The sequence below is a fragment of the Xiphophorus maculatus genome, chromosome 19 (assembly GCF_002775205.1).
Source record: "Xiphophorus maculatus strain JP 163 A chromosome 19, X_maculatus-5.0-male, whole genome shotgun sequence".
NCBI lineage: Eukaryota > Metazoa > Chordata > Actinopteri > Cyprinodontiformes > Poeciliidae > Xiphophorus > Xiphophorus maculatus.
In genome coordinates, this window is record NC_036461.1 from 17,450,956 (window position 1) to 17,470,301 (window position 19,346).

The 19,346-nt window shown below is 40.8% G+C and overlaps 3 protein-coding genes and 1 long non-coding RNA gene across 5 annotated transcripts; 2 read left to right on the forward strand and 2 right to left on the reverse strand.

Moving 5' to 3' along the window:
- Positions 1-3,733: 3,733 nt before the first annotated feature.
- LOC102228007 (outer dense fiber protein 3-like protein 2) lies at positions 3,734-7,163 on the forward strand. Its single transcript, XM_023352171.1, has 5 exons — positions 3,734-3,855; positions 4,609-4,719; positions 4,878-5,000; positions 6,067-6,208; positions 6,797-7,163. Exons 1-5 carry the CDS (start codon positions 3,807-3,809, stop codon positions 7,140-7,142), a joined length of 771 nt encoding a protein of 256 aa, XP_023207939.1. The 5' UTR covers positions 3,734-3,806; the 3' UTR covers positions 7,143-7,163.
- On the reverse strand, positions 7,161-12,556 carry ebi3 (Epstein-Barr virus induced 3). Of its 2 annotated transcripts, XM_023352170.1 has the most exons (8): positions 12,460-12,556; positions 12,099-12,219; positions 11,956-11,996; positions 10,711-10,825; positions 10,513-10,612; positions 9,349-9,466; positions 9,023-9,186; positions 7,161-7,586 (listed from the first exon to the last, which is right to left on the reverse strand). In XM_023352170.1, the coding sequence occupies exons 1-8, from the start codon at positions 12,533-12,535 to the stop codon at positions 7,431-7,433; spliced, it is 891 nt and encodes a 296-aa protein (XP_023207938.1). In that variant the 5' UTR covers positions 12,536-12,556; the 3' UTR covers positions 7,161-7,430. The 2 variants fall into 2 exon arrangements, with proteins under 2 accessions (XP_023207938.1, XP_005816969.1); XM_005816912.2 differs by lacking the exon at positions 12,460-12,556 and having other exon boundaries at positions 11,956-12,143.
- Positions 10,800-12,657, forward strand: LOC111612137. The gene is made up of 3 exons (XR_002754428.1): positions 10,800-10,878; positions 12,122-12,297; positions 12,565-12,657. It is a non-coding gene; the product is annotated as an uncharacterized LOC111612137 (long non-coding RNA).
- On the reverse strand, positions 12,294-19,057 carry LOC102226558 (rab GTPase-activating protein 1-like). Its single transcript, XM_023352169.1, has 8 exons — positions 18,550-19,057; positions 16,421-16,495; positions 16,207-16,317; positions 15,568-15,672; positions 15,394-15,477; positions 15,196-15,267; positions 14,833-15,078; positions 12,294-12,760 (listed from the first exon to the last, which is right to left on the reverse strand). Exons 1-8 carry the CDS (start codon positions 18,658-18,660, stop codon positions 12,536-12,538), a joined length of 1,029 nt encoding a protein of 342 aa, XP_023207937.1. The 5' UTR covers positions 18,661-19,057; the 3' UTR covers positions 12,294-12,535.
- Between the last annotated feature and the right edge of the window lie 289 nt (positions 19,058-19,346).

A 19,346-nucleotide genomic window follows, 5' to 3' on the forward strand; every position in this document is an offset into this window, starting at 1 on the left:
TTTTAAACTAACATAATGCTGCTTTTAAACTACTAAATTTAGTACATCTTCATTCTATATTGTTATTTCTATGTATGAAATCGAAATATTTGCAAATAAAATATATATATTTAACTTTCATAATTAATTTGTTGAATTGCTTTAGGAGCAGCATGAATAGCTGTTCTTAATAAAAGACGTTTGATCATGTTGTGTTTTTTTATTTTATTTTAGTAAGTGATGCTTGGCTCATTGCCTTGTGAGTAAACAGTAACTAAAAGTTCAAGATAATATGCTGCCAAAAATGCGTTATTGTCGTTTGTTTTCATAGTAATACAACTGATCTGAGGTAATTGTGTCTCATCTTTGAATCCCTGCTGGTTTAATGTCACTAAATGATGCAGCTCTGCCACCTGCTGACAGTAAGCAGTACCTGCAGCGTGTCAAAGGTAATTAAATGTTTCATTCTCTGTTTAATTGAAAACTAAAACTACATGGACGTGATGGATTGGTTTGCTGCTTTCAGAGGCATGCGTGCAATGATGGGAACGTGACTCGGTGTGTTCTTATGAGAAATCCTATTCAGACTTCACGAATTGGTCATTTCGATTTTGCAGCACCATTTATGTTAAACCAAGATTTCTATATTTGACCCCTGGCAACATGACTGTTCCTGCTGGTTACTGCAGACTTGGGAAAGAGTGATAATAATCATCCTAATGAATCAAATCTGCTTCTCATCCCAGTCCATTGACCCTGATTTGGGTCGACGGACGGGGAGTCTTTGAACACCTCTCAGTGTGCCGTTTCATTGTCAGTCTGGGAAACCCGAGACACCGCTTGTGTTTTTCCTGCCAGTGCCCGACTGTGCAGCGGATTCATCTCCCTCTGCTGACACATTAGAGTCTTGTTACTGCATCTGTGACCACTCGGTTACTGCTGCCTGAAACCTTAACCTGGATGAAGCTTAGTCTGAACGCTGGCCTTGCTCTCAGGGCATTACTTACCTCTGTCTTTGCCAAAAGCTCATCCGTTTTGTTGCTCTTCTGCCATCGTTGACAAATGATTCCTTTGTAAGACCATGTGAAACCTGTTTTTATTATTACTGTTATTCTCATGTGATCGGTTATTTTCCCATGGCTATTTCTGTGTATTTTCAGCATTTTGATTTGTTTAAAATGTAAGATGTCTGCACTCATCTGGAAATTATGACAAAAATCAACAGGAGCTATTAATTACTGATACATTTTACAATTCATACAACTAAAGGATTTTCACTATTAAATCGATGCTAAAAACAAACCTTGAAGAGCTGTTTTATACATTTTTATTTTTAAATAGAATTTTATTGAATTAAAAGACAAGTTGACATTCAAGATTTTAAAATATAAATCAACTTAAGCTATAACTTATAACCAAATATGTATTATTTATAAACTTCTGAATTTAAAAATATGCAAAATAAGATAATTTTACTTATTGGGAGGTAATCTCACATAATTTTTTTTGAATGGTTTGGAAATCCTTGAATGCCACCTGTTGTAATAAGTTATTTTTAAACTTCCAGGATATTTTGAAGTGAAAAAAAATGTGCAAGCAGATGAAAGGTGGATTCTGAGTGATTTATCTGGACTACAAATCGAACACTCAGTACAATATTTACAGTTAAATGAAAGTATTAAATAAAAACAGGTTACAAGAACAAAGCATGTTAAAGATTTTAGTAGGAATAACCTTTCAGTGACGTCCATCCGTCCATCCATCCATCCATCCATCCATCCATCCATCCATCCATCCATCCATCCATCCATCCATCCATCCATCCATCCATCCATCCATCCATCCATCTATCTATCTATCCATCCATCCATCCATCCATCCATCCATCCATCCATCCATCCATCCATCCATCCATCCATCCATCCATCTATCTATCTATCTATCTATCTATCTATCTATCTATCTATCTATCCATCCATCCATCCATCCATCCATCCATCCATCCATCCATCCATCCATCCATCCATCCATCCATCCATCCATCTATCTATCTATCTATAATGCTCATAGACCAGAAGGTCTCTATAGTCCCTCCATCACATTCTCGGTGTGACCAGGGATTTTCTTCCAGTGGGAAATGCTGGGTAATCTTCCTAAAGGGAACATCCAGAAGGCGTGCTGACCATGAGCCACTTCATGCGCTCAAAGGAGGAGAAGCAGCTCTACTCCAACCTCCTCCTGTTTGACGGAGCGTCTTAACCTTTCTCAAACGCTGAGTCCCCACCGAGGAATCTAACCTCTTCATGTTCTGAAGCTCATTTTCAATCCCGTTTGCGTATCTCCTATAGGGCGGCGATTCGCTAAGTGGCAGTGCGAGGCCCCATTCTCCACCTAAACAAGACACCAAGACAATTGAATCCTTCAGCTCGAGACAGACGGTGACTCCTGACCTCTAGGAAGAAGTCCGCCTTTTACTAATCACTTCGTGCCACTTGCAAAAAGAAATCAATTCTGTCTCAGTAATAGAGTTAAATCACTTGGTTGGTCTGTATTTCTGAGCCTTAGGAAGGTTATGGCGACGCTGTTGCTGCTCTTAGGGGTCTTTTGTTTTTAAATAATTCATGTCAGACTAATTGGTTACTGGAGAATTGTTGACATTGAACAAGCAGCGAAACGCAGCTTCTCTTTCCCTCTGAAAGTTGTCCTGAAATTCCAGACATGGACGGGAAGCTGCAGGTATTTCATTACTTCCCTGCTCTGGTATCGACCTCACATTTATCTGACTTAAAGCTAGTCAGCATGTATTGCTCACCTGGATGGCGACTCACATATTATTGTGCAGTTTAAGTCCTTTAATCTAATAGGGCAAATTGAAAACATAATTTAATATGGGCTGCAATGCATATTTGTGACTGGCATGATTGATCATGTTTTCTCTATAAGCCTTTGCATTTGCCGTGCTGCTGTGCTTTTTGTTTACTAAACTGTTTGACATGGAAATATTATGTCTTGCAAAAATATTAATAGACCTTGAATGTGCTTTAGTGTGATTTTATGAGACAGAAAAGAAAAAGTATAATACATAACAGTGAAGAAGAAGCAAAATAATACATGAAAAAAACGAAAAAGGCGACAATTATATATTATTACTCTGACACCCTAAATAAAATCCAGAACAACCGACTTCCTTCAAATGTAACTTAGTTAATAAACAGACCCTAAATTTCAGTGTGTCAGTTTAATATAATTTAAGTAAAAACATGACTATCACCCTGAATATTATAACCGGCAGAGTCAAACATGGTGGTGGCAGTGTCATGCAGTGGAGATTGTTTTTCTTCTGCAGGAACGATGAAGCTTGACAACAGAAAATGGGCTTAACTCGCTCCCATTTTGGGGATAATGGCAGGCGATTCGCATCTAGAAGGGCATCTGGAATGCAATATTTTTCCTTACTAAATAATAAAAACCAAGTATCATTTTTCTCCCCCTCTATTGTATAAAATCCCCCATATAACCTGGGTGTAACTCGGGTGTTAGGTGTCAAAATGCACCAAATCTCAAGGCTCTTTTTCTTTCATTTCTTTGGATTTCAACCTTATATTTCTCTCAGTGGAGGCAACCATTTGTTCTGTGAGAACCTTGGAGAAAAGAAGGTGTGGAGAGCAAGTTGCGGACGCTTACAAGCCTCTGGTCAAGATAGGATTTCCTCCGCTCCAGGTCATGAATAATTCAACATGGGAGGCCACGACTCGCCTCGAAAGAGAGCAAAAGGAAAGGATGTGTCTTTCTAGCGCCAGAAGGAAAGAGGACGAGGGTGGAGGAGCATGGAGGAGGTGGTGAGGAAGCGACCAATAATCTCCGCCAGGGAAAGAGGTCAGTTGGAGAAATGTATATGCCTGTGTGGGTGTGTGTGTGTGTGTGTGTGTGTGTGTGTGTGTGTGTGTGCGTGGGTGGGCGGGGGAGGAGAGGGGTGTCTGTAGGCCATATGAGGTTGTGTGTGTGTGTTTGTTTGTAATACCTTGTGGGGACCATTTTCCTGACACATGCCACATTGTGGGGCCCCACTGCTCTTTGTGGGGACCGAAGCCTGGTCCCCACAAGGGGAAACGCTGTTTTTGGGTCAGGGGTTAGATTTAGGCCTAAAGTGTGAATTGAGTTTTGGTTAGGGTTAGGTATGTAATGGTTAGGTTTAGGAAAAAGGGTAAGATTTAGGCTGTAGAAATGAATGGAAGTCAATGGAAAATCCCCACAAAGATAGCCACGCATAGATGTGTGTGTGGGCGTGCGTGTGTGTGTGTTTGCATCCACATGGGTTGTATTAGGGCCGAACTGGGTTTTGCCGTGAAATCTTTCACAGCATCACAATGTAACTGCTCCTTTTCTGATTCGAGATCTTGACATTGCTTGGAATCCTTTTCCAAAACAACAAAGGAAGAATGTTAAAATGCATAACCATAGAAAAATAAGTCAAAGGGGTCCAGATGGGAATGATCAGAAGCAATGCAGCCGGAGCCACAGCGTGCCGGGCGCGGAGGCGGCAGCGACGCTCGGAGCTGGAAGCCGTCGCATCACTTTCACCACTCTCCTCTTTCCTCTTCCACCTTTACTCCTGACCCCACCTGTCAGGACCGGGCCCCGCCCGCTACGCTCTGCCCCCTACAGTCGGATACGTTAACCATGACTTCACCAAGCCCAGCAGCCCTGCGTACTCCTTCCACGGCCGCATGAGCACTGCCAGTAAGTTTGGGCCTTAAATCTTGCTGCACATCTATCAGGAAGCAAAATTTAGCAACAAATTTAATAATAAAATTAGTAATTTAATGCTCCAGTGTTTTAAAAGCATCTATTAACCACTGTAACAGAAGGAGATAAAGGAGCGTTTTTGTATTTTATAGTGATATCTGTTGACTCCAGCCCTGGACCGAGGTACTACATCGGGGACAAGCTCACCCGGTTTGGTCGGACAGAGACACCGTCCTACTCCATGTCAGGAAGAGGCAGACGAATTGGGAAGAGAGGTGAAAACAAATCAGGGAAGGCTGCAACTCAGGACAGCATCAGACAAATCCCAAATCACTCAGGAAACAGAAAGAGGAAGTTGGTTTTACCAGATGAGCAATAGGAAATTGTGTCATTCATGTGATTAGATAAAGTATAAATTAGAGAAGGAGACAAGAGACTTCTGGTAACTCTGGATCGGCTGCAGAGATCCACAGTTCGGGAGATAAAACCGTCAGGCTGTACAATAACAAATCTGTCCTTTGTAAATAAAAAGAAGTAGTAAGGAGAAAGCCGTTGCTGAAAAAAGAAGTGTCAGTTCAAGTCTGACACCAGACAGGAAGGCGAGTTTAATACGAAAGTTTTTGGCCTACATGCAAAGCTCTTTGTGTGATGGCAAACAAACACTGTAGATCAAGCCTGAGGACATTATCTAAGCAGTGAAATGTGGCGGTGGCAGCATCATGCTGTGGGGATGAGAAGATAGACCTTAATACAGGGTAATCCTGGAAGAAAAATCACAAAATACTCAATACTGTGCTGAAGGTTCACCGACCCAGCAAGACAAAAAGCCCTAGATCTTGTAATGGTTTAGATTAAAGCATATCAGTGTGTAAGAGTGGCCCAGTCAAAGGTACGGCCTTTGACTGGGTCACTCAAGTCCAAGACTTGATAACTGATGTTAAGTGACACCCTAAAGATGTTCTGACAGAGCTTCTGCTGTTTTGTAAAGACTGCAGATGCACACAGCTGGTATAGAAAAACTAAAAAGTCAATTCAGCTTTAATAGCAGCAAAAGGCGGTTATACTAATGAAGATAGGTGAGGAAAATATCAATCCATGCTACTCTTTTCAGGAATAAGTTTGCAAAAAACAAAGAAAAGAAAACCATGTATAATTTGTCTTCCACTTCACAAACATCCCCACGTAATTTGATCCCAGTAAAATACAATGATATCAGAGGCAAAATGTGAAATACTTTAAGAGGTGTGAATATTTCTTTTTTAAAGACTGTGGCTTCTGAGTTTGTTTTTGTTTTTTCTCTCTGTTGAGTGATTCGTCTAAACCCTGTTTTCCCGCTCACAGACGAGCCGTTCCAGACTCCGGGTCCGGGGGCCTACAGCCCAGAGCGGGCGCCGCCTCTGAACGCTCAGCGCAGGCCTCCGTCCTACACGATCGCCGAGCGGACCAGGTACCGCTCTGTGGATCCTGTTCCAGCGCCAAACAGGTGAGAGCAGCTCACCTGCTGCCGCACGTTACCTCAATGCGGCAGCCATGAGGTAACGTGCGTGCAAACAGCACCAAACTAAAACTCACTCCTCTGTTTTCCCTTCGCTGGATTATTTTCAGATTTCTTTTCTTTCTGGTTTGGAAATAGTCACAAGTGGCTTCTAAGTTATTCCACTGATACCAAGCAGCTGGCATAAATTATTATTCATTTCAAACATGGTTTCGCCCCAGTAAATGCACAATTAATGGCTATGTAAAAACATTGTTTTGGAAAAAGTCTTTATATCCTACAATAACACAGCTGCCTTGCATATATTATCTGTTTGAACTGATTAGAGGAAAATTGTGGTTTTGGTATTAATGAAAAATAGTCACCAAAGTGTCAAAGAAATTCATCTTGGACTCAAACCATATCCTTCAAACGTCTGTTGTGGCTCATAAATGTAATCTCCTGGCGAATGCTGGGAAACACTTTGGAATATTTTTCCAAGCAAGAACGTGTTAATAGTTACCCTCAACAACCTTATTATTCAACTCAAGCGTCGTGTTTTTCTCAACCTGCTTAACTTTGTTTCAAATCCACCAGCTACACTCTTCCTGGACTGCTGGGTCCCCAAGTCCCCAATAAACCTGCCAGCGCCAGCTACAGCTTCTCAGGCCGGAGGACAGCCGGCGCTCCGTCCGAGGATCTCTCCAAAACACCGGGACCGGGGCAGTACAGAAGCACCGACCCGGACGTCTACAGGCAGCGACAGCCTTCCTTCACCATGCAGCGCCGGACCAAGAGGCTCAGCCACCCCTCTGCCGCTCCGGGTCCGGGAACGTACAGCCCAGAGAAGACCTACGGGCATCTCCACAAGTCCCCGTCCTTCAGCATGGGCATCAGGCACTCTGAGTTTGTTACCCCGCTGGTGGTGCATGTGGCCGATTGACTGACCGGACTCTGAAAATACTTTGTGTAATCGTGTTTTTATTCCGTTTTAAACGTTCCCTTTTCAGTTCAAGCAATGTAACAACCGTAAAAAGATACAAAAAAAATAAATGGGATTTCTGCGCTGTACAGATATTATTAATACATTTTAGCATAAATAAAACGGAACATCAACAACTCTTAGTTGCATTGTTTCTGCAGCTCTGGTCATAAATAAAGAACAGCATATTTTCTTCCATGTCGGTTTGCAGCAACCTGTCTGCATGAAAATGAAAGCGAGGGAAAGTTCCTATAGTTTTGTTGTTGGTATTGTGATTTTTATAGGTGAACTCCAGTCGCTGCACTGCCCCAGGCCCAGCATTTCCTTAGCACACACCTGGAACTGGTAGGTCCTCCCTGGGATCAACCCCCTCAGCTCGGCCTTGGTTTTCTCAAACGGACCCAGCTGAAGAAAAAGAACAAGTCAATCAAAAAGTGTCAGATAAAATCAAGCTATTTCTCCACAGAAACAGCTTGTTGCACAAACAGGTGAAACTGCATGTCACTACATGATCACACATCAAGAATACGAAACTGAAACTGCTTTAGTACAGGACAAGCATGGCTCTGCAGCAACACTGATGTTTCCGTGTGCAGAAAATTGGGGACTTTCTCATTGAGGCAGGCTCAACTTAGTGCTTCAGTCTTTTTATTTTTTATATATGATTATTTGACTAGACCACTGACCATTTCAAAATGGGAAATTGTTCACTTTTTATTTGATTCTTTCTAACTCTGAAGAATTACTCCTGAGTTATTTGATGGTTTATTGCAGATCTAGTACATTAAAATGGGTTTTCTTATTCCTTCAAGGACTGATGAACATCTGATTTAGGTTTGTTATGATTCTACGACCTTATTTTATTAAATGAAGACAATATAGCTACGCAGCGTTAGTCTTTATTCCAGATCCTACTGCCAGAAGACGAACTGTTGCAGCAAAACGGGAAAAAATAGAAAACAACAAATGGTCTGAAATGGGATTTCCAGAAAATTTGAAAAATCACACTAAATAACTCTCACAAAATAACCAGTGACACAATTGTGGGCAATCATTTTTGGTCTTTTCTTTGTATAATAAACCAAATAAACTAAAAAATAAAAGTCACTGAGTTAGTTAATAACAGAATTATTAAATGTCTGTTGCTACAAGCTAATCCTTCCCCTTTTTCTGTGTTACCTTTTCTTTTGGTAAATAAATTTGTTGTGCCACATTGTGTTAATTATTAAGAGTTGAGGATGTAACTTCATTTTTCAATACTTTCATTTTCTGTCTGACTGATCTGTTTAGTCATTTGTTTTAAACGTACTGGAATCAGCTTTATTTGTCAAGTTTCCACACATGGAAAAATGTATTTAACTTCTGTCCCAACTTGTTCTTCATGTGCTGACATTTTATATAAGTATCTATTTGGTGGGGTTTTCAAAACGTAAATAAGTGTATGCATGCAGTGACGAAGAAAAGAAGAAAAGTAGACACACAAACACGCCTAGCATAGACATGTGGCTGTAATTAATAGAGTTGTAATTTGTGGATTTAAAAGACTTTTCTAAGACGGTTGAAATCAAATAATTATTCACGAAATACAGACAAAACTACAACTTCTTATTTTTATCTTCTACTCCTCAAGATGGCTGTGTAATTGTTTCAACCACAGGTTTAGCATAAGTTGAAAAGATTACAAAACTGAGCAAGTCTGTGGATTTTGGAAATGAAGGGAATTTTAGAAGCTCATGAGGTTTGCCTTGAGGCAACTTCAACTTCCACTAAAGATATGTGTCAGCATGTTGCTGTCTTTGACCCAGCATGTGGTGATGATGATGTGTCCCCTTCCCCCTTACGTTGATAAACTTTGGTCTGCCCCTAATTTCCCACTGGTACAGTAGCTGGTACTTCAGAGGGAAGATGTCCGTGCTTGTCCAGGTGGGAGGAGGAGACCACTCCACCAGCAGGTTTTTGGTAGTAAGAGGGGAAACCCGGACATCTACAGGAGGATCTGGTTTCACTGTGGAGAGAGACGAGTCTTGACATTTCATGGATGACAGATAAAGATGGGCTGTTTCATAGTATGACCTAAATATGATAGAAAGTTTTAAAACGTCTACTTTATTTTTCTCTTCAGAAAGAACACAAACTTGTCACACCCAGCAAAAATGTTCCCTCTCACCAATATCCTCCAGCATGAAACTTGTTAGATGAAAGCTGCTTCCCCCAGAATGAACTGCTGTGATGTTGAGAATGTATTCAGTGAGAAGTTTCAGGTTGGGCAAGTGACAGTGCCAGAGCTGCAGAAGAGAAAAGAAAAAAAAAGAAAGAAATATATTTGGAACTGTGACGATTTGACGCAACGCTCTATCTACAGGTGAGAGTTGAGATGTAGATATTTGTATTAAAAAAACGCAGAAAAGATATTCCTTATATTTCACTTAGTTTCTGGAGTTGACATACTGTATATTTCTCTAATGTTTGGCAGAATTGCTTTTCAATCTGGAGACTCAGACGGAGAAAAGGGAAACAATTAGAAAAGTTTATTAAGAGCATGAATTAAATCTTTGGCGCTCGGGCCCCGGCTGAGGACATTGATTATCGCAAACTTTGCGATGGGCTCGGATGAGCTTTCCATATGCTGTTAGGAACATCATCCCCCGGGACCCGGCACTGGTGGTGGAGGCGATGAAGGATGCGGCCGGATAGCCGAGCGAGTGGAGGTGAAGGGGTGGAGGTGGGTTGAGCTCTGCTGGAAAGCGCAGGACGCCATGGATGGTGGTCCTTATCAGCTGGTTGCTTGGACGGTGATTGGACGTGACAAGTCTTGGACCGGCGTCGATCAATCAACGATGACGAGCTGGAGCCGGTTGGATGATGCAGGTGGGGCTAAAAGAGTCTTCCAGTTTGAATTTGCGCCTAGGCTTCATTTTAAACCACATGTGCTGGGTAAAACATTTTTGGGGATCGGTCAAAAACATTCTCCACGCAGTTTTCCGTAATTTTTGCCCATTCCTATTGACAGAACTAATGTTCGTTAGCAACCTTGATTCACAAACCTTTTCAACTCTTTCCATAATCTATTAAACCGAATCGGGGCTTTCTGGTGGTCACTCTAAAACATTCACTTATGGACCCTCAGAATTCCCAAAACTTTTAATCAAAAATCTGATCAGGGATTTTTTTTTTTTTTTTTTTTTGACTCTGGAATTTTTGGAAAATTATTTTCACTCTGTGATCCTGTGGTAGAGTGTAACGCTTTCTGCAGACGATCAAGCCTGTTTGGGTTTCATTTAATCTAAGAACAGCTGTGGTGGTTGTGGAAACCCCCCTGCTCTGCTCCTACCTGCTCAGACAGTGAAGACGGAGGTTCTGTGGTCAGAGAGGATGAAGAGCCGGGTGGGACCAGGTGGCACGTCTTTGGGTCAGCGTTACTGTCTCGCTCACTGTCAGGAGGAAATATTGATATACCTAAGGATTTATGCTATTTTTTTTTCTTTTATTGTTTTTTACTGGAAGAGAACAAAGCATGCTTGCAGTCTACCTGTAGGTGGCGATGTACTGTGTTGGATGGGAGGGCAAAGGTTCTGGCCAGGAGCAAAACGTCACATTGGGGTAGCTGGAACACCAGCAGTGCACTTTAGGAGTGGAAGGAGGATCTGAACCAGAAAAAAAAAAGAGATTTTAGTCTTTTTCATCAGCAAACCCCCGGGTATGGTTTCTGTTTTTCTTTCTCTTTCTGTTTGTCTTATGTTGCCACATGAAAGGGTTTTGTTTAACTCAAAGCTACGATGTAGAAAATCCACAACAAGAAGACACAAAGAACATTTTTAATTATTTAATGAGGTACAAACTAGAAAACTGCAGATAATTCCTCTCATCTAGATGCTGGGCAGGTTTATACTGCGGGCAGAGAAATTTGGTGGTTTTTAGCAAACGATGGGTCATAAATTGCCTAATTTTGTGGTTAACTGATTGATCTTCATTAAATCTCTTAAACATTTCAACATAGGAAACGATAATATGGTGAGCTTCCCTGTATAATAATAATCTCAGAAGAATTCCCTAATCATTTTAGTTCACATTAGAGAATTATTGTTTTTTATATTAACCTTTTAGCTGCTGTGTAGTTAGCTCTTGCTAACTTTAGCTCTGCTGAACATTAATTGACAAACTGTCAATTAATTGACCATTAATTGGTCATAAAACAGAGTAGAGAAGCTAAGAAGCTACATTTACTTCGAGCTTGTGTTGTGATCGTGTAGTAATAATTTTTTTTAGCTGCACTGGTTTAATTATTAATGTAATTTCTCAGTTTTTACTAAAATACATAGAGTGTGACATATTGAGCATAACTTTTGGCACACAATCTACAACACAAATAACATTTTGTTAAGAGGTTTTTGTCTTTATTTTTTCCCATTCTGATTTTATGAGATAAAAAAAAACAGTTTTTACTAAAATACTAACTTTTCAGTAGGTAAGATCGTAGTGAGATTCTTTCCTTTGACTCTTATTTTTTTTGACGTGCCATGGGAAATTAAAGCCGTGGCAGTGTGAGTGCAGCGTACACTGTTAAATACATAAACAGTTTAAATACATAAACAGCATGATCACCACACAAGCCAGAACACCACATATTTTTTGGACAACAGCAATATCAAAGCAAAGACCCATGAGACATTACTTAGTCCTAACCCACGGAGAAATAATGTTTCTGTGGTGACCCTTTGCAAAGTTCTTGCTACATCACACACAATATTTTATTATCCATCAAATCCAGACTCACCTCCTAAAACTGAAGTTGCTTTGAGAAGATCCAGAGCTTGACTTCCAACACCAAAAATGAGGATGATAGTTGTGATACACACAGTCCCAGCCATCAATATATCCACAGTTTTTGTCTAAATAATTTTAATAAATATGAATTACTTATGTTCTGCTGTTCTCTTCAGCCCAGTGTGGAGACTACAGAGATAATGCTGCCTCACCGGTGGTTTTTCTTTCTCTCTCTGCTGAGGCAGGAGCTTGTCTTCGCTTTTAATACTGAGGACTGAGGAAAGGAAAGAGGAACCAAAGACTTATCTCAGGAAACCCACTAAAAAAAGGATGTTTCTTTACGTCACAAACAGTAAGAAGATCACAAGAATTTTATTAAATGTTCGTTTTGTTTTTTTCACAGTTAAAGATGTATTTGACATTAGATAAAGAAAATATACAAATATTCACAAGCTACAGTTGGTTTAAAATGATAGAAAGTCCCTGTGACATCATCGCCTGCACTCCCAGGTACCTCTCTGTCCGTGTTTGTGCGTTTGTCGTCTCGACTCCAGATGAATATCACCGGCACGCACATGCAGTCCAGCCATTCAAACGTTTTTTGTATTGTCTTTGTGAGGCCGTGACAGCTTCTTGGGAGTCCATCCTGAGAGGGAGGAGCTGTGGAGGTTCCACATGAGGAGGCCGTCTCTGTGCATGCCGGTGCTGTGGTGTCCCCCCGCGGAGGTCCGCAGCGACGTGAAGGCCTTGCTGATCCAGTTGTTTTTTGCTTCCTGGAGATCGTTGGCTAGGACTCCCTTCCGGTGCTCCAGCTCCTAGGAAAGAAGATGCGGACAAAGCGCAACGGAAATGCTGTTGACTTTTCAGGGACAATAAGTTAGTCAAAAGAATATATACACATCTACAACTCTGGAGAAAAACAAGATCCCACTTAAAATGATGAGTTTCTCTGATTTGACTTTTTTTTTACAGGTATATGTTTGAGTAAAATAAACATTGTTTTTCTATTCCATGAACCACTGACAACATGTCTCCGAGATTAAAAGCAAAGATTTTGTGTTTATTTGCAGAAAATGAAAAATAGTCGAAGTAACAAAAAAGATGTAGTGCTTTCAGAGCCCAAATAATGCAAAAAAACAAGTTAGAAACAACAATAATGTTTCATCACCAGTATTGTTAAAACACTTCTAACATAGATAGATAGATAGATAGATAGATAGATAGATAGATAGATAGATAGATAGATAGATAGATAGATAGATAGATAGATAGATAGATAGATAGATAGATAGATAGATAGATAGATAGATAGATAGATAGTTTTTAGCAAATTGAGACATATGACAACATTACAGGATATGATTTCGTAAAAAGCATATATTGATTCATGGAAATGAAATAATTTCCTGGAAAATGTTGAAAATTATTCCTGGAAATTAGGCGCATTTACTGTAGTTCATCTTTGACAGTGTCAGGATTTCTAGCTCAAACCCTGACTAAGGTGAAACTGTCTCAACTTCCTCTCTTTTGGTTTTCTTATGTTGCTGCAACCCCATGAAAAGACTAAATCTCTATCGCAGATTATATAATTACTTTTCCTTGTGTTTGCATCTAAAGGCTTTTAGATGCAAACACATTAGGTTTGCTTACATTACATGTCATAGATTTGACCCTGATTGTTGATGTTTCTGTGTAAAGTGATTGTGGGACCTTTTGTGACTTTATGAGATTGTCTTGGTACATTAACCCTCTGGCTAGCTGTTAGCCTTCCGCTTCTCTGCACTTTGTCATCTTCCTACAGCAGATAAGGTGAATGTTACTGATAAGAATCCAAACTACTCCTTGAACAGGCGTCCACCGTCCAGCATATGTATTCTCTATAAGCAGCAACTTTTGTGTTTCTATCTGCAGAGTGGAAATGTGGAAAAAGTGTCGGTGTGGAAACACAGGAATGCCCAAACGTCACTCTCTCATGGCTAATGATGAATCCACCAACATGATGAAACAAGAACAGTTTTGAGACAGAGGAACTGGACAAGATTTCAAGAAATTTCCACTTCTTCCTATTGCATTTCAGAAACCCTGTTGGGCTTTTATACTGCAATCGGTGTAAAATCTCTGTTATTGGCCAGGTCACACTTGGAAAAGAGACTTTTAATCTCAATGAGTTATTTTTCCTGGTTAAATAAAAGATACATACATACATACATACATACATACACAGTACAGACCAAAAGTTTGGACACACTTTCTCATTGAATCCAATGAGAAAGTGTGTCCAAACTTTTGGTCTAATAATCAAAATAACTGATATACATCAGTTATTTTAGATTATAGCTTTATTTCTTTTACTGGTTTTATATTTTTCGACCATATTTGAAGCAAACTAATAAAATAAACCAACATAAACAGCCCTACCTTATTACAAGTAATGAGTTAGATTTTACTACCCATGTTGTTATTCTGTCTTTAAAGGGGCAGTAACATTATTTTCCAGGCACATAGAGCCATTTTAGCGCACAATTAAGTAACTATATTACCTTCAGTTCTTATAAAAATGATGTATGTATCAAATGTGAAATAAAAGACATCTAACTTTGGAGGTGCTGAGTGGGGCAAGGGATGCTCTGTGAGAAAAAAAAACATAACATGATATAAAGGTAAAACAAAAAGTCTGCTTTATGTAACCCTGTCCCCCCTTTAATGTAAATCCAGAATTGTGTTTCAGCAAACAACAAGTGGGGGAGGGGTGATACTCCATGTTTCAAACAACCTCATCATGCGTACTACATGGCAGAACACGCCTTAAAGTTTTGATCCTTATTAAAACCTTGACGGCTCTTGGCCGGTCTGCACATGTCCAGCCGCTCAAACAATCAGATTTTACCTGAATCTTGCAGTTGGCCTCCACCACCTGCAGCTTGGTCTGGGCCAGCTCCTTCTCCAGCTCTCTGATCTGGGCCTTCAGAGACTCCTTCTCCTGGTCCTTCCTGTTCCCGACTTCCTGTTGGGGGCTTTCGCCGGACTCCTGCCCGCCCGGTTCGGTCTCCACATGCACTGGTGCGGCGGCGCTGTGGCCTGCGGGGATCGATTCCGCAACGTGTCGACACTGGGAGCAAGCCTCTACCGTGCTCTAGAAGATGACAATTAGAAAGAAAAAGATTGTACACCAAAAAAAAATAAAAATGTATGAGTGTAACATAAAAATAACATAAAAAGCAGACATCTGCAGCAAGAGTGGAGCACTCACCTTGAGTGCATCCAACTCCTCTCTGTGGGCGACTTCCTGCCTCTCCAGACGCGACGTCAGCTGAGAGCAGATCTGAGAGACAACGCATCCCGTTTCGACTTCATCAAACGAAACCTCCTCTAGTCACACCTACATACATCTGTGAGAACGCTGAAGGACACTCTGATTGCACAAACAGCGCCATCAATGGACTGGTACCTGTTTGTAGTCGGAGATGATACCGGACGATTTTTTTATCTCCTGCTCTGCCGTCTCCAGCTCTCTCCGAAACACTTCCTTCAGCTACACAAAAAAGACTTTTCTTTCTTACAACAGCCTGCAATAATTTTAGACACTGCAGTATGGATCAAAAAAAAAAAAAAATCCTTTCACCATGGCAGCTTCTTCCTCTTTGCCTCTTTTCTCGTCTTCAGTTGCCTGCAGTCGATGTTGGATCTTAAGAAGGTCTTTGGTTAGCTCGTCTACTCTGTCTTCTGCCTGTGAAACATGAAAATAGACTCAGATCCTCGCCTTTACAAGCTTGTTTCATTATATTTGTGATGCCTTGTAAAAGTATCCCCTTTCCTTCTTCACAGTTGGTAGGTATTCCCCTTCGATATGCAGTTTGACACGGCACACATGTGGAAGAAGGTGCTCTTTGTACCCTGACCCAACATGTCAGAGTACAAACACAGCATTAAAAACACACCACTCTCCACTGAGGAACACGGTGGTGGTAGAATCATGTTGAGAAAGGAAACGTGGTGAGAAGATTGATGAAGCTCAATACAGGAAAAGCTGTGTAAGAAAACCCAGTTTGCTATAAGTTGATCTATCTTGTCAAAACAAAACAAAATACACGGAAAGCTGTGGCTGTACCTGGACAAACCTCAAACTTTTGACTGCTACTGTAAATATGGCCAGGCTGCATTTTAGATAGCTGGCAGAATAAATTGTATCCTAGGATGTGATGTAAATGAGGTCCTGAAATGCAAAACCTTTGCCTTTCTCAGTTTGACCTCTTAATAGTACCTCGTCTAGACAATTCCTCAAAGCAACCTTGCTGGTGATTAGTCTGTGGGCCAAGCTATCGTTTTCCTGCTCCAAGCGAAGGCTGGCCTGCTGGAGCCGCCGGTTTTCTTTCTGCAAATTGCATAAAAAAAAGTTCTGTTGAGTTTCTGCAGCTGAAGAGAGAAAATCAAATTATTTCAGGAAAAAGAAGACTAGGACAGGAGTCGGTTCTGACCAAGTATTTGTCCACAGGGTCATCGTCCATGATCTGAAGCCGACTTTCCCCGAGTTTCACTTTCTTTGTGGGGACCTTGGAAGAAGAAGAAGGAGGAGAAGAAGAAAAAAAGACACTTCTTGTTAATTTGGAAAACCTGACACGTTTGGATGAAATGGAGAAATCCATCTCTCCCAAAAAGAGATTCGTAGGATGTAGGATGAGCTTGACAAATCAAGAACAGGCCTCAGAACGAGATCCAAACAAGGATAATTCAAAGATAAGATAAAGCCGAGTACATGGGGGACATGGTAATCTACAGCGCATCTGGGGAATTATGGAGGATGGAAGGGGCTTAAGGCAAAGCATGAAATGGATTTTCGTATCTTAAATACCTAAAACAGCGAATCTAAGATCTTTTCGGGGTGTCGCGAATCAGAAATCTTACTTGTGGAGGAATTATGTTCGGCGTTGGGCTTTATGCTTTGTCATGGCCAGTCAGCGACGGCTCACGTGAGGAATGCAGAGAGACAAAGTAAACTGAAGCGCTCTGGATAAATGTGATCTTTCCTGTTCAAAATGAAACAGTGGGTCAGAGGCACTGCCTTTCATCTAAAACAAAACAACAGCTTCAAAACAGAAAAGCAGGACTTTGTTTACGAACTTAATAGCTAAAGAATATCTGTATTTAAACAAAGGAATTAACTTATCTTAACTCTTATAATCAGGAGTTTAAGCAGTAAAAGCAGATATGTAAAAAAAAAAAATTGCATGTTACATATGAAACGAGTATTTATGCTAGTTTCTTCAAAGATGCTGAAGCAGAGAAAGCCACTGGAAGCGTGTTTGTTCTTATGTTTGATTTAAACATAATGTGGTTGGTATTTATCAAACTCTTAGATTGGTTTGCATATTAAAACCTCAAGATGCAAACTTGGATCAGAGTCGCTCACTGGTCAACCTCAGCGGTTTTGAGGATCTGGACCTCAAGGGGAGATGCAAATCCAGAATGAAATGGACGAAGAGCCAAATGGATTGGAAGAAAAATGTCAAGAGATTCAGCCAATGGTTGGTCAGAGAGGGTCTGGAATGACCAGACAGGTTACTCAGTTACCTGTGAGTACTGCAACAAACAGAAGTCGCCTGTGTGATGCCAGGCTATTGTTGGCAAAAATCCCCAGAAGAATGATATTGCTGTAAAAACACGTGTTGAAGGGCTTCCAGCGTTCATTAGCAACCCATTAACTGGAACACAAATCAGGGATGAAGCTTTATCTGGACTCATAGAAGCAAAATGTTTCTTTTGGGATTTGGAAAGAGCAGACAGTTTGTCAGACTGTGAAGCACGGCGGCTCACGTTTGATGGTATGGGGATTTCTTTTCCATGTCGTGGAATAATATCTATTTATCACATACCAGGAATGATTGAATCCGATTGAATAAATCGTTATACTTAAAGATGCCATGTTGCCTTTTTGGAAAACGCAGTGAAGTGGCTGTCGCAACAAAACGAGACCCCCAAACCCGGCAGTGAAAGCGGCAAACCCGGATTTTAATAGGTTGCAGACTTGGGTCAACATGTAACACAGGTGTAAATTAAAAGTGGTCATGTAACTTAATATTAGTTAAATGATTCATAGGAAAACTTAATCTACAAATATTTTTCAGTTTATGCAGTAAATGTTAGAGCTGGTCAGGAAAACAATGTAATTTCTGTTGGCTAACGCCACAGTCAATCAAATAGATATGCAGTGTTTCCAAATGCAATGGTGTGTATAAAAAATAGAGACAGTACAAAAGTTTAATAAAGCCACCATTGTTATCTTGAACATGTTTGAAGGACTTTATTGTGTTTCGATGATGTAATCCTCAAGCCTGTGATGTGAACAATGCAGATGTTGGGTTGAGAAAAATATCAATAAACACTTGATATTAAATGACTCACATTGGCATCAGAGACAGAAATCTTGATTAGTCAGTTCAGAAAGTGATGAAGTCGAGGCAAAAGAAAAACCCAGAGAGAGCAAAAATACTTCAGTAAATTAAACTATTTAAAACCTGCAAGAGACGAAAAACCTGTTCTGTTAACCAAAGTGCATTTTCATACATTAACACCACAATAAAAATATTCCAGAGTGAATGAATCTTACATTGAACGTAGGCTCAGTGTCAGCAACCAGATAGGCGAGGATCTCCTCTTCACTCATCTGCTCTATAGTGTTGGCATCGTAGGCCGTCACCATGGACACCTCCTGCATCATCGCGCCCGGATTTCCGTCGGCTTGGGCTGCTCCCACCCAAACAGACCCCAATACTTATAGCCCAAGATTCAAAACCGTAAAAGCCAAGAACATCCACCTGCGGACGCAGGAGAGTGACTCGAGCGATGTGAAGCACGTTCAGAATGATTCTGACCGCGCGGTTTTTACTCGCTCTGAAGACACAGCCGTCCACACACACACACACACACACACGCACACACACACACACACACCCACAAAAGATCTTAAAAGGCCAGAGGTGAGGTTGAAGTCCACGATTCCCGGAAGGAAAGAAACTTTGTTTGCAGTCCAAAGGTGAGAAATCTTCACACAGCAACACCAGAGACAAGTGAAGTGCACAGGTGTGGTGTGTGTCACAGTGTGTGTGGGCAGCACCAGGTTCAGCAGGGTTTATATGTGTCCTGAGAGTGTGTGAAAGGAAAGACAGCCTTGGACACACCCACAGTTGTGTTTACATTTCTTATCTCACCTGTCTTCTTCTGTGATGCACAAATCCAGCTGTTTACGACCTGCAAATGTCCATTTAGTTAATGGTTTAAAAATCATTCAAATAGGTCTAAGGAGGAAACTGTTTTTGTTGTTGTTTTTCACATGCACTTTGTTTCCCCCGCCCCCTTTTATTCACACTCTGACATGATGCCGTGTGAACCTGCTAGACTTGTCAA

Excerpts from the sequence above, each read along its gene's own strand:
- LOC102228007 (XM_023352171.1), top strand. The coding sequence starts at position 3,807 with ATGGAGGAGGTGGTGAGGAAGCGACCAATAATCTCCGCCAGGGAAAGA. Across the intron at positions 5,001-6,066 it reads CAGACGAATTGGGAAGAGAG|ACGAGCCGTTCCAGACTCCG; the intron begins GTGAAAACAAAT and ends TCCCGCTCACAG. Across the intron at positions 6,209-6,796 it reads CCTGTTCCAGCGCCAAACAG|CTACACTCTTCCTGGACTGC; the intron begins GTGAGAGCAGCT and ends CAAATCCACCAG.
- LOC102226558 (XM_023352169.1), bottom strand. The coding sequence starts at position 18,660 with ATGATGCAGGAGGTGTCCATGGTGACGGCCTACGATGCCAACACTATA. Across the intron at positions 16,318-16,420 it reads ACCCTGTGGACAAATACTTG|AAAGAAAACCGGCGGCTCCA; the intron begins GTCAGAACCGAC and ends TGCAATTTGCAG. Across the intron at positions 15,673-16,206 it reads TGAGGAATTGTCTAGACGAG|GCAGAAGACAGAGTAGACGA; the intron begins GTACTATTAAGA and ends CATGTTTCACAG.
- ebi3 (XM_023352170.1), bottom strand. The coding sequence starts at position 12,535 with ATGGCTGGACTGCATGTGCGTGCCGGTGATATTCATCTGGAGTCGAGA. Across the intron at positions 12,220-12,459 it reads GCACAAACACGGACAGAGAG|TCCTCAGTATTAAAAGCGAA; the intron begins GTACCTGGGAGT and ends TCCTTTCCTCAG. Across the intron at positions 11,997-12,098 it reads AAGAGAACAGCAGAACATAA|TCAAGCTCTGGATCTTCTCA; the intron begins GTAATTCATATT and ends TGGTGTTGGAAG.